The 14,925-nt window shown below is 28.3% G+C and overlaps 2 protein-coding genes across 3 annotated transcripts; both read right to left on the bottom strand.

The window, feature by feature from the left end:
• Window positions 1-186: 186 nt before the first annotated feature.
• Window positions 187-4,587, bottom strand: LOC109862865 (the record flags this gene model as incomplete). The annotated part of the gene is made up of 2 exons (XM_020443028.1): window positions 4,544-4,587; window positions 187-1,304 (listed from the first exon to the last, which is right to left on the bottom strand). A coding segment is annotated over exon 2 (953 nt), but the record flags the coding sequence as incomplete, so codon positions are not given.
• Window positions 4,588-11,546: 6,959 nt separating this feature from the next.
• On the bottom strand, window positions 11,547-14,917 carry LOC109862866. 2 transcript variants are annotated; one of them, XR_002251232.1, is made up of 5 exons: window positions 13,916-14,917; window positions 13,523-13,700; window positions 13,025-13,422; window positions 12,664-12,873; window positions 11,547-11,727 (listed from the first exon to the last, which is right to left on the bottom strand). XR_002251232.1 is itself a non-coding variant. In XM_020443029.1 (4 exons), exons 1-4 carry the CDS (start codon window positions 14,866-14,868, stop codon window positions 12,714-12,716), a joined length of 1,689 nt encoding a protein of 562 aa, XP_020298618.1. In that variant the 5' UTR covers window positions 14,869-14,917; the 3' UTR covers window positions 12,418-12,713. The 2 variants fall into 2 exon arrangements, 1 of the variants encoding a protein (XP_020298618.1); XM_020443029.1 differs by lacking the exon at window positions 11,547-11,727 and having other exon boundaries at window positions 12,418-12,873.
• Window positions 14,918-14,925: the final 8 nt, after the last annotated feature.

The following is a 14,925-nucleotide window of genomic DNA, read 5'->3' as shown; positions in this document are numbered from 1 at the left end:
TAAATATCACAATAAACGATTTGATAAGTATCAGTTTTATGAAGTTAGTATTTACATATGTAAAAATTGGTATTTAAACATTACATATTTTGCATATTGAAAACCTTTATATAATTCTATTTAAAAATATGTTATTTTAGTTAAGTGTTTTAAGATATTTAAATATTGACGTATTTAAATACTGACCTTTTGTCATCCTTATTACGAACAATTTGAGAGACAAAGATTTCTAGAGAAAACAATATAAGTATTACTTTTATCATGATTTCTTTAATTGTGTTATATACTTCTTTCAAGTTTAAAATAATTTTTCGTTTTGGCATAGTTTCTTTCTCCTTAAAATAGTTTTCTTTAGCTGTCAAAACGCTGTTCTTGGGTTCTTCCAATATTGTCGACACTTCATTTGTGATATTCTCGTCGACAAACACATTAAGCAACTTGAATAAAGCTGTACCATCACCAAGAGAATGATGAACACGAAATACTACAGGAACTTCGTCTACATTGGTATTAAAACTGTCTTGAGAAGACAAGCTCGGATCGTCTTCAATGTAAGATTTGACGTTTGGACAACGTCTGCCAATGAGCATTTCCCACATCGGTTTGTGATCATCATACAACGGTCTGTTGCATATAAAACCTAGATTTTCTTGAAAGGTTGTACTGTGAACATTCTCGCAAGATCCATCGCAATTACTGATTTTACACTCCAACCATCTAATTGCGGTCTCTGGATTAAATTTTGATTTCTCCCAATAAAAGTAACCAAACTTTTGATATCTATAGTAAAACAGTTTTTCGATACTCTTGGAGGCAGTCTTAAATACGTGATTAAATAAGTTTCTCATATCCTTCAAGAAAGTCATATTTGTACTTCCTGCGGTTTTCTTCATTATTAATACGANAGTAATCACGGATAAAGATGTATCTTCGACGGACCAAAAAGCATCCGACCCTTCCAACATACCGGCAAATTTGTCTTTAAGTTGAATTCTTAGCACAGTTTCCACCCAACAACGGTAAATATATGAAACCATCAAAATCGTGATAAGAAACGGAGCAAGCAATAAAAAACAAACAAGTCCTAAGAATTTTCGAATTACTATTTGACATGTTTCACTTAATATTTTAGATTGCATCTCGTTTTCGGTGTAAAAGTGTCGGTTAAATTGAAGACTGCTGCAACTTGGATATATTTTACTATTGTAATATTAAATTATTTTACTATGTGTGTAAGAATGATTTTTTCTTTCTATAAGAGATCTCCAAATATTGCAGGTAGAAAAAAGCTGCAGTTCACGACCCTGAAAATAAGTTTTTTATGTTTATTTCTTATAATAGTTCTTTAAATAATGTAAACAATTATTTAAAAATAAGAGGTTTATGGTTATTGATGTTTTTCAAGATAAATATATCAATTGTACTTTCTTTGTATTATTTTTGCTATTTTTATTTTCTGTTGCAAAGATAATACAAAAAACCTGGAAAATAGTGTAAGTATTTATATTCTTTCTCGACGACCTATAAATGTTAATAAAATGGATTCTATAAATCTAAAAAAGTTATGAGTTTTCTACACAAAAATTTATCTTTCTCTTTACTTAGCAATTTATTTAATGTTGAAATTGTTGATGTAACGCAAAAAGTATCAATATTTTGTTTAAAATATAATACACTAGGCAAACATATACAAGTGCGTGTGGGATTATTGTGCGTATCTGGTTTATCTTGTTGAAATAGATAATGGATGCTTTCCATTTCATTTATATGCGTACAGTTATCTATAGTACATGGTACGTGTATACCATAAATCATGCGCGCGCGTCCATGAAACTAGATGTGTCTACTAACTGTGGAACCGCTTCAATCGTTTTCCACATAATCTGTATGTTTGTATTATATTCTTGTTTCTCTCTTACAAAATCACTCTTATCATAAAAATTCTATTTTGATCTCTTACACTATCGACAAGATCTAAGATCAACATGTGACTATAATGATAGTTTTTAAGTTTTGATTTTTTTTTCAATAAACGCAATAGTGTATCAAGTGTTGTACATTCATCAAGTTTCAAACTCTTTCTTTAACTCTATTCAGTTCTTGCTCGCTTTTTAATTAAATGCCCGGTAAACAATTTTTGATATATATCTTGATAGCCGAATGATATCAGTATGCCAGCAGTATGCAGGCAGGTGTAGTTAGCATTTTGTAGGAGATTCCGCTCAGCTGTGTTATTATAATCAGTGAATTATGTAGGCACGATATGTAAAGAGAACAACAAAGCTAAAATATAGAAACAAATAAAGAATGAAATAACAATAGCACGTTATGCTTCAAATCTGCTACATTTTTTTAAGCAAGTTCTGCTTGATTGATGCAATATTTGTATCACGGCATCTTTTACGAAAAAGAATTACTGGCAGTAGTACATTACGGCAATGGTACAAAAGAATTACTAACATTTTGCTTGCCATTAATATTCTCAATGATTCTTGTAATACCTAATAATATTCTTGTGTGATATCAGTAATATTTATAGTACTGATTTTATTTATATTTAATTGGCAGTAGTTTTTTTTTGTAAGGCATGACACATTCAGTCTGTCACACAAGAACATCGGTTGCATATTAAAAAAAAATTATTATTTTTAAAACAGTTAAAGATTGATTTAAAGTGCAGTAAAAAGACTATTACGCATTTACTTAATAAGTCGTTTACTCTCCATTATTGTCGAGAATTCGCTGACACCGTTTTGATATACTTTCTCCAAGATTTTCTGCATATTGTTGCGGTAATGGAATCTGCTGCATGAATAAGTGGAATCTGCTGCAAAGTGCTGATTAAATCAACGTGCATACTGCTGGTATACTGCTATCACTTGGGTATCGGGGAATATTACTTATACACAAATTAAAATTATTATATTTAAGTATGCACATTTATCCATACAATTATGTCCATACAATTTTATTGAGAATTACATGGAGAATTTCTTTTTTTAAAAGAATGGCTTCAAAGATATTCCATATCAAATTACAAAATAACTTTATTAGTATGTTAGATACAAAAAAATTATATAAAACTATAGTTTTTGTTTTTCAAAGATCACTTCAAAATCACAATATGACGGTATGTCGATCACATTGTGTGATTTTGAAGTGATCTTTATATAAAATATAAAGATATAATATTTTTATATAATAATTTTCATTTGCGTATAAGTTTATATGATTATATATATATCAAAAATATTTTACCGGGTGGCTTTACAGAATAGTATTACTAAGGCATCAGTGATTAATTATTGTCGCTTAATACTTTAATTATTAAATCACAGAAATTTTTAGTAATTTCACTAGTACTGTGTCAATAATTTTTAGTAGGTAGTAATTGTATGTGTGCTTGATTTGTGATCCAATAAGTGAGCCGTGTAATAAATTACTACAGAATCACTGAGAGACCTTCTAATGAATTATTTGCTGAGTGATGAAACTATGCGATCCATTACTTAAACTCAATGATACATCACTGACTCAGTAACGTGGCTGCAGGATAAATTACTACACAAGTACTGGAGCTTTATAATGAATCACTGACTCAATGATTTAGCTGTGACAAAACTTACTGGTACATTTACAATACTAAGAGAAATATTTTTATTCATTGTTGCAGGTATATTGCAATATTTTTAATAAAATAATAATTTAAATAATTAAAATGAGATGTGTAAGATAGCTTGAGAAGAAGTAGATAAAAATAACTACAATTTATTAATAAAAAAAATTAGTAAGAAACAACTCTTACGAAAAAGAACTACTGCCGATTACATATAAATAATGTCAATAATATAAATATTACTGACAATTACATAAGGATATCATCAGATATTACAAGAATCACTGAGAATATTACTGGCAATTACACAGAATGCCAGTAATTGTTCGTACCACTGCCGCAATATATTACTGCCAGTAGTTTTTTTCGTAAGGGAAGTGATCTCGCGGACTGACATTGAGTGAGGCGGCTGTGAATATGAAGGTCTCAAGGTCAAATCCCACTATAATTTTTAAGATTTTTCAGATCTGTTCCTTTTCAACAAAGTTCATCAATCAGCGAAACGAATCGGGCCTCCAAAGATTAATTTGAATAAAATCTCGAAGTAATTCCTCTTCCAAAAGACGGTGTGCCATTTGTTTTCTTTTAGTAAGAAATTCCCCACTTGGATTCTAGATAAAATCTTTTTTTAAATTTTAAATTGCAAAGCGTTACACTTCCAATTAGAATCGATATAGAATTTTTACGACGAATCCAGTATATTTTGGAAAAGTTTAACTGATTTCTGAATAAATCCCAAACAAATTTCTATGCGAGCACTAACACTAATGTGTTTAATAATTCACCATCAGTAATAAGTCCTCAGTAATTATCCACTAATTCTTAGTAATTTGCCAAATTATCACTGGATGATATGCTATTAATTCATTACTCAATTTAGTTTAATAAAATTATAATTAATAAACTTCTATAAGGATGACACATTACCTTGTATGAAGAAACTGATTCTACTTGATGTGAACACTAGCTCGATATAAAGAAGACTATAACAAATTCTTTATATGCAGAGAAGCCGAGTATGCAAATTGTTAAGTCTAGGAGAACTAGATATTTTTTTATGGCGTCACAAACCGCGCAATTTGTGTTATGTAATTAGTTTTTTTCTCGGATGTTAAACCGTGACATTTGCACTTTGTGTTATGTAATTATTATTGTTCTCGGATATATACGCGTCGTATTGTCATATGACATATGATAGTTTAAATATTTGTCATAATAAAAAGTAACTAGAATTTAATAACTCTTGGACCTTAGTTCACTATTTTCATTCCTGCTATTCTTTAAGTGATTGCCCCGTCCATGATAATTTAGATTCCCGTCTTAGACCAAAAAAAAGACCGACAAGTGAGAAGATGCTAGACGAGCAACAGCGGCAAAACCCCGTTGGCTCTCTGTATCACCAAAACTTCCGCACGACTTGCGTACTTGTCTCTCATATCTCTCTGGGTCAGTGTGCCGGAAATAAACACACAAAGTGTCGTGTGTCAGTTACGTTCCTTCGGGTCAAGGACCCAACAGTTACTATACGCCAGAACGTAACACATAAAGTATAAAGCTAGACTGAAATAATCTTTACTTTTCTCTAAAATTTCAATTTTGTCGGATACTTGTTATTAGTATGAATGTGTGTATCAATATCAAAATATTAGATTTAATAATTGTTGTTTTTACATATGATTTGTCATTTTCAGTTACGAACTCGAGAAGAGTGCTATGATCATCCGTGACTTTTAAATGCACTGTATAAAATAATTCTGCTGGGAAAAAATTTAAAGATAGTACGGACTCGTTCAAATGTAGAGTTTTCGCCTGAATTAGAGCAGGACAAATATTTATATTAGCCACTGCATTAAAGCAGGCACACATTGGGAACATACACCCCAGATAGCCAAATGTGAAAACTCAATATAAAGCAAATCATTGTATAGATTAAGTTGCTCGCCAATTGTGTTGTTTTTATTTAACGCAACGAAAATGTTTTTGTCAATTCAGTATCAATATGCTGAGTTTTATTATCAATCAATTGTTGTAACCAATGTTTAGAACATGTGAGGTAGCAATATGTGAGCAATATATGAGCAATAATTTTTATTCATAAAATGAGAAAAATAATATAAGTTTATTGCGGATGAGTTGTTGAGAACTTGCTGTTATTATATTTTGAAAACTGTTGTTGGCAAGAACATACTGAAAAGAGGATACACCNTTTTGTTACATTGTTGAAAACGTATGAGTAATATATCAGAAAAAAATGAAGTGATATATATTGCGAGATATTTGGCCAAACGTCATTTAACAAAATATCCACATTTTGGCCAATATATACAAGACGGATGAAGCCACAAGTCTTCATATTTATGACTACAAAGCTTGTCATTTCGTGGCTTACTTCAACTCTCGACTAGATGGATGCAGCAAGTCCTTACAATGGAAAACTTTTCTTAAATTTTATAAAAAAACTTTAAGTGTGGCAAAAACATTGTTAGTAAAACAAGAACATATATAACAAAATAAATAAAAGACGTCTTCTCCGAATAAGTAAAAGAATTTTGTAGACAAAAAACTTTTTACTTGTATAAAAGTTTTCAATTTAAAAAAGAAGGGAAAAAATTAAAAAAGCAAAAGATTTCTTTTTCTAATAATAAGATAATTAAAAAGTTACAAAAAATTATGTCTTAATTATTTGTTTTAACACAATTATAAATATAAAAATTCAAATATTTTATAATCATGTATAAAGTATATATATAAATATTGTGTAGTATGTATAATTGTAATATGTATAATAATATATAATTAATAATAAATATTAATTAATAATTATAATAAATATTGTATAAGTTAAATGTTTGAGCGCTGTTTCTTTAATATATTGATTACCACCATAAATTTGATCTGGTCAAAACTGGCAAATCATTTAAATCATTTTATTAGTAGATTTGTCAATATTTTGACATATACGTTTTCTTTTTTTAAAAAACAACTCATCCGCGTTTTTTATTTTTATATTGAAGATTTGTAGTTAAATTTGTAAGTTTCATTTTTTTATGTCAATGCATCATTGTATGAACCTTCCAGACGTTCAACGTGTTTCTTTTCATTGCATATTAGGGAGCGAGAGGTAATAGAAGCTATGGGGTAATAGGAGCGAGCGGTGCTCGTTTGTACGTATCTAACACTTGGTTTCCTTCGAAAACCAACCAAATGCGTTTGTTTACATTCAGGTAACTTCGTGTCAAGCGGCCATTACGCCAGTGCCACTAATGAAGTTGTGAGAGACGATATTGTGTTTTGTGGTGCGCTTACCCGGATAGCACAAGGACGTCTACTGTATGTTCATTAGACATCCGATTTTGGACATTAGGATTCTATACAAAGTCCAAATAAAGTTCGTCAGACATTCGATGAATTTCCATGAGATGTACATTTGTCACAACTTTGTACGTTCACAGAATGTCCGAAACTTATTCAATTTTGGACCTATTATGAATTGATTTTGGACTTCTTTTTGAATCGCAAATATTAAGTAAAAATATTTAAAAAACAACAATAGTTGATTTTTGTTTGCGTGGTTCTGAGTTTGGAGTAAAGATAGAGTAGTGAGATTTTTGAATTAAGAGACTGGATCTGAAAAGTATTTAACTTTCCACAAATTGCAAAGCAAACGAAATAAAGAGATTTATTTAAGTTTTTTTTCTGAAAAAGTGTTTTCAAGTATCTCAATTTTCTCCAGGAAATTTAACAAGACGGTATGCTGAAATAGTAAGTGGATGCAAACATATAAAGTGTCTTGATATGCACAAGTGTAAATTTGGAAATATGCAACTGTACGTAAAAATACATGTTTATTAACTTCTTTAAATTAAATAAATTTACTTATTTTTTCTTACTCTACAATTATACATATAATATCACAAGTAGATTACTACTTTGGTAACTGAACAGTCTTTTAATGATATATAATAGTATTTTTTTCAAGTAAACTTAGAATAGTTTTTTTTTAAATAAACTATATTACGATAAACTATATTTGATTATTCAATACGTTTTTGGTTTGCAAGTTTTTTTTTTCATCTACATTGGACCTTTCCTTCGCGCTCTCCTTAATCATATTTTTATAGATTCTTCTAGATTCTTCTTTGTAAGTGACTCATTATACACTTCTCTTGCAGTTGAAGGATAAAATATATTAAATATGAAAATATATTTTTGAAACAATTAATTATTTATTGTTAGAGATTTCCAATATATCGTTACGTTTCGAGTTGTTTATTTGTCGATGTTTTGCAAACATTGTATGTTTTATCAGGACTTGTAGGCTTTCTCTCTCTGATATACATATATTCTACAGTATTAGAAACCTGAAGGAATCTACAAACTTTATAAAACGTCAGCGAATAAATAAGCAACTCAAAATTCGGCAATAATTCGAAATGTAGAAAAATAGACAGGAAGATCATGGAAATCTTTAAGTTTTAAATAAATTATTTAGATAATATTAATTACTTACCAATTAACATTTCTGTTAATTTCAACTCATGAAATTTTTGTTTGTGTTTCTTTCCCAACCAACTGAATTTTTCCGCCAACTTATTACTTAAGAGTTGGCTCAAATTGCGTTTCATAAATTCGTAGGAATGTTTGCCACCAGTACGCGATGCTTGTGTAATATATTTCTTGTTATTGTTTGTTGTTATTATTATTTGTTGTTATTATCATATTTTGTTATTATTTAAAACTGAAACCTAAGAATAATATTTTAGAATAATATTTATAATGCCCTTTTAAGCATTAACTTTTATATTTTATATTATCTTATAATTTTAATTTTTAAGTACTTATAATAGTTTTATGCAATAATATTTTAGATTCCCTCAATTTATTCTTCTTTCCTTCTGATTTACCCTACACATTTACCCTGTTTAAACAAGTTTTTATATTTAAACATAAAGCATAGAGTCGCGATGAAAGTTTATTCTCTCTGTTCATTTACCATTTTTACTTAAATTTTATTATCATATATTCTATCTTTCATTCATATTCTGTTCATTTATACTTTTTACTTCATTTTTCTTATTATATATTCTATTTTTTAAAATTATCGTATATTCTATCTTTTAAAATGTATTATCATATATTTTTTACCTTTTAAAATTTATTATCATATATGCTATCTTTTAACATAACGGTATTTTCCGCGTTCTTCGGAGATTTTGCCTTAATTCTTATTTCGTAATTGTTTTTAAAAGTAAAAGTAGAGTTATTCGCGATTTCGCGGTTTTCGCGACACATTACAGCAACGGGGCCATCGGTAAGGATAAACGTGGTCTCGCGTCGCGGGACTACGATTATCTCGTCGCAAGCGCGCATTCGTCGCATCGTGGGACGTGACAGTAAAGGTAGGTTATCATTATAAAATGATAATAACACTCGTCCTAGTTTTTACAGTCTCAACGAATTGTCCAAATATATTAAAGTCCAAAAAGATCCTTTACCACCATCTTCTCGCCCTTTCATCGTTTACAAAATTAAATGCNGTGANTGTGANGCTTNATATGTTGGTCAGACNAGTAGAATNCTNCTGACTAGAATAAAANAACACAAAAATCATATCAATAGAACCTCNGCACAGAANTCAGTGATNACGGAACATAGAATTAATTTTTCACATGAATTTGACTGGGATTGTGTTGAAATATTAGACAGTGAAAGATCTTACTACAAACGTTTAATCTCAGAGACTCTGTACATCAAGAGTCAAAGTCGCGGGCTGAACTTACATAGCGACACAGAAGGATTAGACAAATCATATTTACCATTTGTAGATAACACACGNTCTCAGCCTTTGTCAGTGACACGTGACTTTGATTCTGATTTGATTTAAAATGTATGTATACTTCGTATCAGTTACTATATCGCTTCTGTGAAGATGTGACAGCTTTATGTGTTTGTGACACACATCTTTACCCAAGTAAATCCATCTATTTACTAATTAATTTATATTGATAAAGACCCAAATCAAGGGTCGAAACGTTTATACACACATATTCTTTAATAAACATTTTTCACCTTACACTTCACCATCAGTGTTTGCTTCAAACTGCCGTATCAACTTTACCTTATTTTAAATAATTTGGAGCACATTATTATCTAACATATTTATAATTTATTCTTCTCACATAATAAGCAATTCACTTTTACAAAAATTGCTTTTTATATATATTATCTGTAAATTGTTATTACAACTTACACAAGCAAATTACAGTTCTCACATACCTTAGAAATTTTAACTATAGTAAGTTAAAATAGACTAAAACAGTTTTTTTTATAATAGTCTAGAAAAAAAATCCTTCATATATGGACATATTCTATATCTGTGATGATGTTTAATTAAATACAATATATGAAATCTTTTCAATCTCATGCAAAATTCTTATGTCTAGATATAGAATTTAAGCACGTATAAAGAATTGTTCCCCGGAAAAATAATGATTTAGAATTCAATTATTTATTATCTTCTATATCTCTACAATAAAACTATTGAGAAGAATACATTATTCTGCATGAGTAGGAATTGCACTGATTTGTTACTAAATCGTCGCTCTCTACATATAATCTCGTAACTCCAAAACGCAAATTTTAGAAGAGAGCAGTTTGTAAATGTAAAGGTTCATATAGTTTCCCTAGTTAAGAAAGTTTTCGGGTTTACATTTTTACCCTATTTATAAATATTTTTTTTAAATATTTGATAACCATAAAGAACATGAAATGTCACTATTTACTTTCTAAGTGTCACTATGCAATAAACTTAAAATTCGATATGTGACACTTATGTAATTATACGTAGGGAGTGACGATTCTTTTTTGATGAAATTTCCATATATTTGCCTTTACAAAAAAAACTACTGACAGTAACATATTGCAACAATGGTACGAAAAAATTACTGGCATTCTGTGTAATTGACAGTAATATTCTCAGTGATTCCTGTAATACCTAATAATATTCTTATGTGATTGTCAGTAATATTTCTATTACTGAATTTATTTATATGTAATCGGCATTAGTTCTTTTTCGTAAGGGTGTATATTGTGTAATTTAAAACAATATTGTAATATTTCTTCTATATATGTACTTTTTTTATTTTTCTTTTATTTTTTTAAATATTTTATATATACAATATATATGTATATATATTCATCTATATTTTCTACATCAACTTTTATATTTTTATATCAATTTCTTTTAAAGAACCGATATAGAATTATTTTTGAAGACTAATGTTCTTTTATACTTCTATATCAATTTCTCTTAAAGTACTGATATAAAATTTTTTTTTTTAAAGACTTATATATTCTTTATATCTTTTTTTTACATCCATTTTTATATTTCTATATTTAATTTTTTTTAAGGAATCGATATAGAATCTTGTTTTAGAAACTTATGGTCTTTATATCTATTCTCTACATTTCTATTCTTTTCTAAATGATATATAAAAATATGTATACACATTTATATGTGTGTATTACTTTTATTATATAATAAGAATTATTTAATATAATAATAATTATATAGTAATTACATAGTAAATAATAATTATATAGTAAAAACACGTTACACACACAAAGTGTTTTCTGTTGATATAATATATTTGTAAACAAAGCGTTCATGTTTACGACAAAAATTGTATAGTTTTTGCAACAACGTAGCAAAGGATATGTATCATATTATATATAAGATACACCGCGATGTGTGCAACGTGTAAAATAGTAAATAACGTTACCTGACATCTTGCGTTTATAAGACATAATATATGAAAACATATTTGATATATAATCTTGCTACTTAAGATGCAATACAATATTACCGTAATATTTCAATATTATATATAAATGTAATATCTTGATACTAGTATTGTAATATTGTATTATAATATTTAATATTACTGGGATATTGCAATTTTACTGCGATATTTGCGTAATATTACGTGCTATGTGTACGACGACCATACTTCCTATATTTAAGAGGACAGTTCTTTATTTAATTGTTTTGTCCTTTAAATGTATTTTGTTTCTAAAATAGTCATTTTGTCCTTTATTTTATAAAATGAAACCTGCCAACATAAAAAGGTTAAAATTTTTTCATGTTTTACAGATAAACGTACCTTTTAATACCATTTTAAAAAGCATTAAATTTTGCTTCTGTCTTCTTAGATCTAACACTTCTAAGTCTAATTGAAAAAGTAGTTTTATTAGTATATATGTATTAGTGAAAATATTCACGTAAAAAACTCTATTAGAGGCATAATATTTTTATATTAAATACAACTTTGACATAAACTGTATATATTTTAATGACTTTTTAACACAAACCTGATTTAGTAAAACAAGTTACTTTTTGTGAAAAGTATCAAGAGTACATTTTTTTTAAAAATAATATTTTTATGACAATATAATATATTTTTTTAAGTAATACTATTTAAGTATTATATATTGTTACAATAATATATTGTTTAAAATCTTATATATTACATATACTTGTATTTTATAATAAATATTATAAAGCTTTTTAATATTAGTCTTTCAAATAAACCAGCTCTTTTTCATTGTGAAACGACTACTAAGTTGTCTTTTATTTTCTTAAAAAAAAATAATTATTGTAACTATGTGGGAAACAAATTTATTATTTCCTTTTACATTTAAAAGTATCACGTTACAAATATTACATAAGATAGATTAGTCGACGTTAATATATAAAGGTCTTTGTTTTTAATTTAAAAAAATCATTATTAATATTAGTACATTTATTTTCAAAAATACATAAACACATATATTGCTATATAAATATATATTTATACACACTACGTGCATAAAAGATATAGAGTAAACTCACAACTAAAATTGTTTTTACTTTTTAGAACATTCCTACAATATACAAAAGTGTTTCTTAGTCTTACACTTAAATATGTACTAATAAAAATAAAACTGATTGTTTTGTGCACCACAGGAAAGTAAAATATTATCAAAATTTAATCGAGATTTTTATTAACCTATTTTTATCCACAAGTGTTTTCACTGAACGATCCGATGATTCCGAAAGTTATGCGAGATCATTATACGCAGAGTCTATTTCACATATAGTCTCGTCTATTATTTCTTTGATTAATTTCATATCTCTTATTACTGCTTTATCAACTAATAGAGACAGATTTAATTTGCCTTCGTAAGTAACTAGACCTAAGGACAACCCGGTTGTATTTCTGAAAATATAAATTGTAATATATGAATATAGATATATACATGTACATATATCTTATATATTATATATAACAATGATTTTAATATCTCTGGAATATTTCTAAATTTTTTTACACGTAAGTTAAGATAAAAAATAATACTGATATACTATACTTGTTCGGTATCCAAAACATCATGTTGCTTAAAGGATGATTCTTTATAGAAAGTTTTCTTTGTATTCCTTTTATATTGCTAAGTGCCATTGTAGGAATGTGAGTTGCAATAATAAGTTTTAGAATTTCCACCGGCAAAATTCCAAGTAAATCTTTTAAAAAATAATTTAACGGTGCTTCGAAGCTACTTCTAATTTTGTTATTTATTATTGTAGTTCTCTGAAGACGTTCAAAGAACCGAAAGTTTGTAGGTGATGTTAAAATTTCTCTATCCGCGTTGACAAAACAACTTTCAACTATATTAAACGAAACATCATTGGTCAGTACTAGGTTGTCCTTAGGCATAGAGATTCTTCTTAGTATGAGGACTGATATTGCGTTGGGTATTAATTCCTTAATCTGCAACAAAGATATACACTTTATTTTATACTTGTACGTATAAAGAAATCTTTTACATATAAAAACTTCATTTTGGACACTTAGTATTGATTATACTTACGCGTAAATAATATTTAATTATCCCAGCTGCAAAAGCTGTTAATATTATGTCAGTAACTTTTGCTCCTGTACACTGTCTTATTTTTTTAATTTTTGTCAGAAGCTGCGATTTATTGGTATCGTTTTCCAAACGATAAACTATAAATTTCTCACCTGATAAAGATCGACCATGCAGAGAGCTACAAGATTAACTCATTATGTTATAAAACATAAAATATTTTATCTAAATATCACAATAGACGATTTAATAAGTATCACTTTTATAAAGTTAGTATTTACATATGTAAAACTTGATATTTAAACATTACATATTTTATATATTGAAAAACTTTATATAATTCTATTTAAAAATATATTATTTTATTAAAGTATTTTAAGATATTTAAATACTAACCTTTTGCCATCCATACTACGAACAATTTGCGAGACAAAGATTTCTAGAGAAAACAATATAAGTATTACTTTTATCATGATTTCTTTAATTGTGTTATATACTTCTTTCAAGAGTAACATAATTTTTCTTTTTAAAAAAGTTTCTTTCTCCTTAAAATAGTTTTCTTTAGCTGTCAAAACCCTGTTCTTAGGTTCTTCCAATATTGTCGACACTTCATTTGTGATATTCTCGTCGACAAACACATTAAGCAACTTGAATAAAGCTGTACCATCACCAAGAGAATGATGAACACGAAATACTACAGGAACTTCGTCTACATTGGTATTAAAACTGTCTTGAGAAGACAAGCTCGGATCGTCTTCAATGTAAGATTTGACGTTTGGACAACGTCTGCCAATGAGCATTTCCCACATCGGTTTGTGATCATCATACAACGGTCTGTTGCATATAAAACCTAGATTTTCTTGAAAGGTTGTACTGTGAACATTCTCGCAAGATCCATCGCAATTACTGATTTTACACTCCAACCATCTAATTGCGGTCTCTGGATTAAATTTTGATTTCTCCCAATAAAAGTAACCAAACTTTTGATATCTATAGTAAAACAGTTTTTCGATACTCTTGGAGGCAGTCTTAAATACGTGATTAAATAAGTTTCTCATATCCTTCAAGAAAGTCATATTTGTACTTCCTGCGGTTTTCTTCATTATTAATACGANAGTAATCACGGATAAAGATGTATCTTCGACGGACCAAAAAGCATCCGACCCTTCCAACATACCGGCAAATTTGTCTTTAAGTTGAATTCTTAGCACAGTTTCCACCCAACAACGGTAAATATATGAAACCATCAAAATCGTGATAAGAAACGGAGCAAGCAATAAAAAACAAACAAGTCCTAAGAATTTTCGAATTACTATTTGACATGTTTCACTTAATATTTTAGATTGCATCTCGTTTTCGGTGTAAAAGTGTCGGTTAAATTGAAGACTGCTGCAACTTGGATATAT

The sequence above is a fragment of the Pseudomyrmex gracilis genome, unplaced genomic scaffold (assembly GCF_002006095.1).
Source record: "Pseudomyrmex gracilis isolate BER0280 unplaced genomic scaffold, ASM200609v1 scaffold_2541, whole genome shotgun sequence".
In the NCBI taxonomy this organism is placed as follows: domain Eukaryota; kingdom Metazoa; phylum Arthropoda; class Insecta; order Hymenoptera; family Formicidae; genus Pseudomyrmex; species Pseudomyrmex gracilis.
Note: the sequence above shows the minus strand (reverse complement) of the source record. Positions and strands in the feature narration are given on the sequence as shown.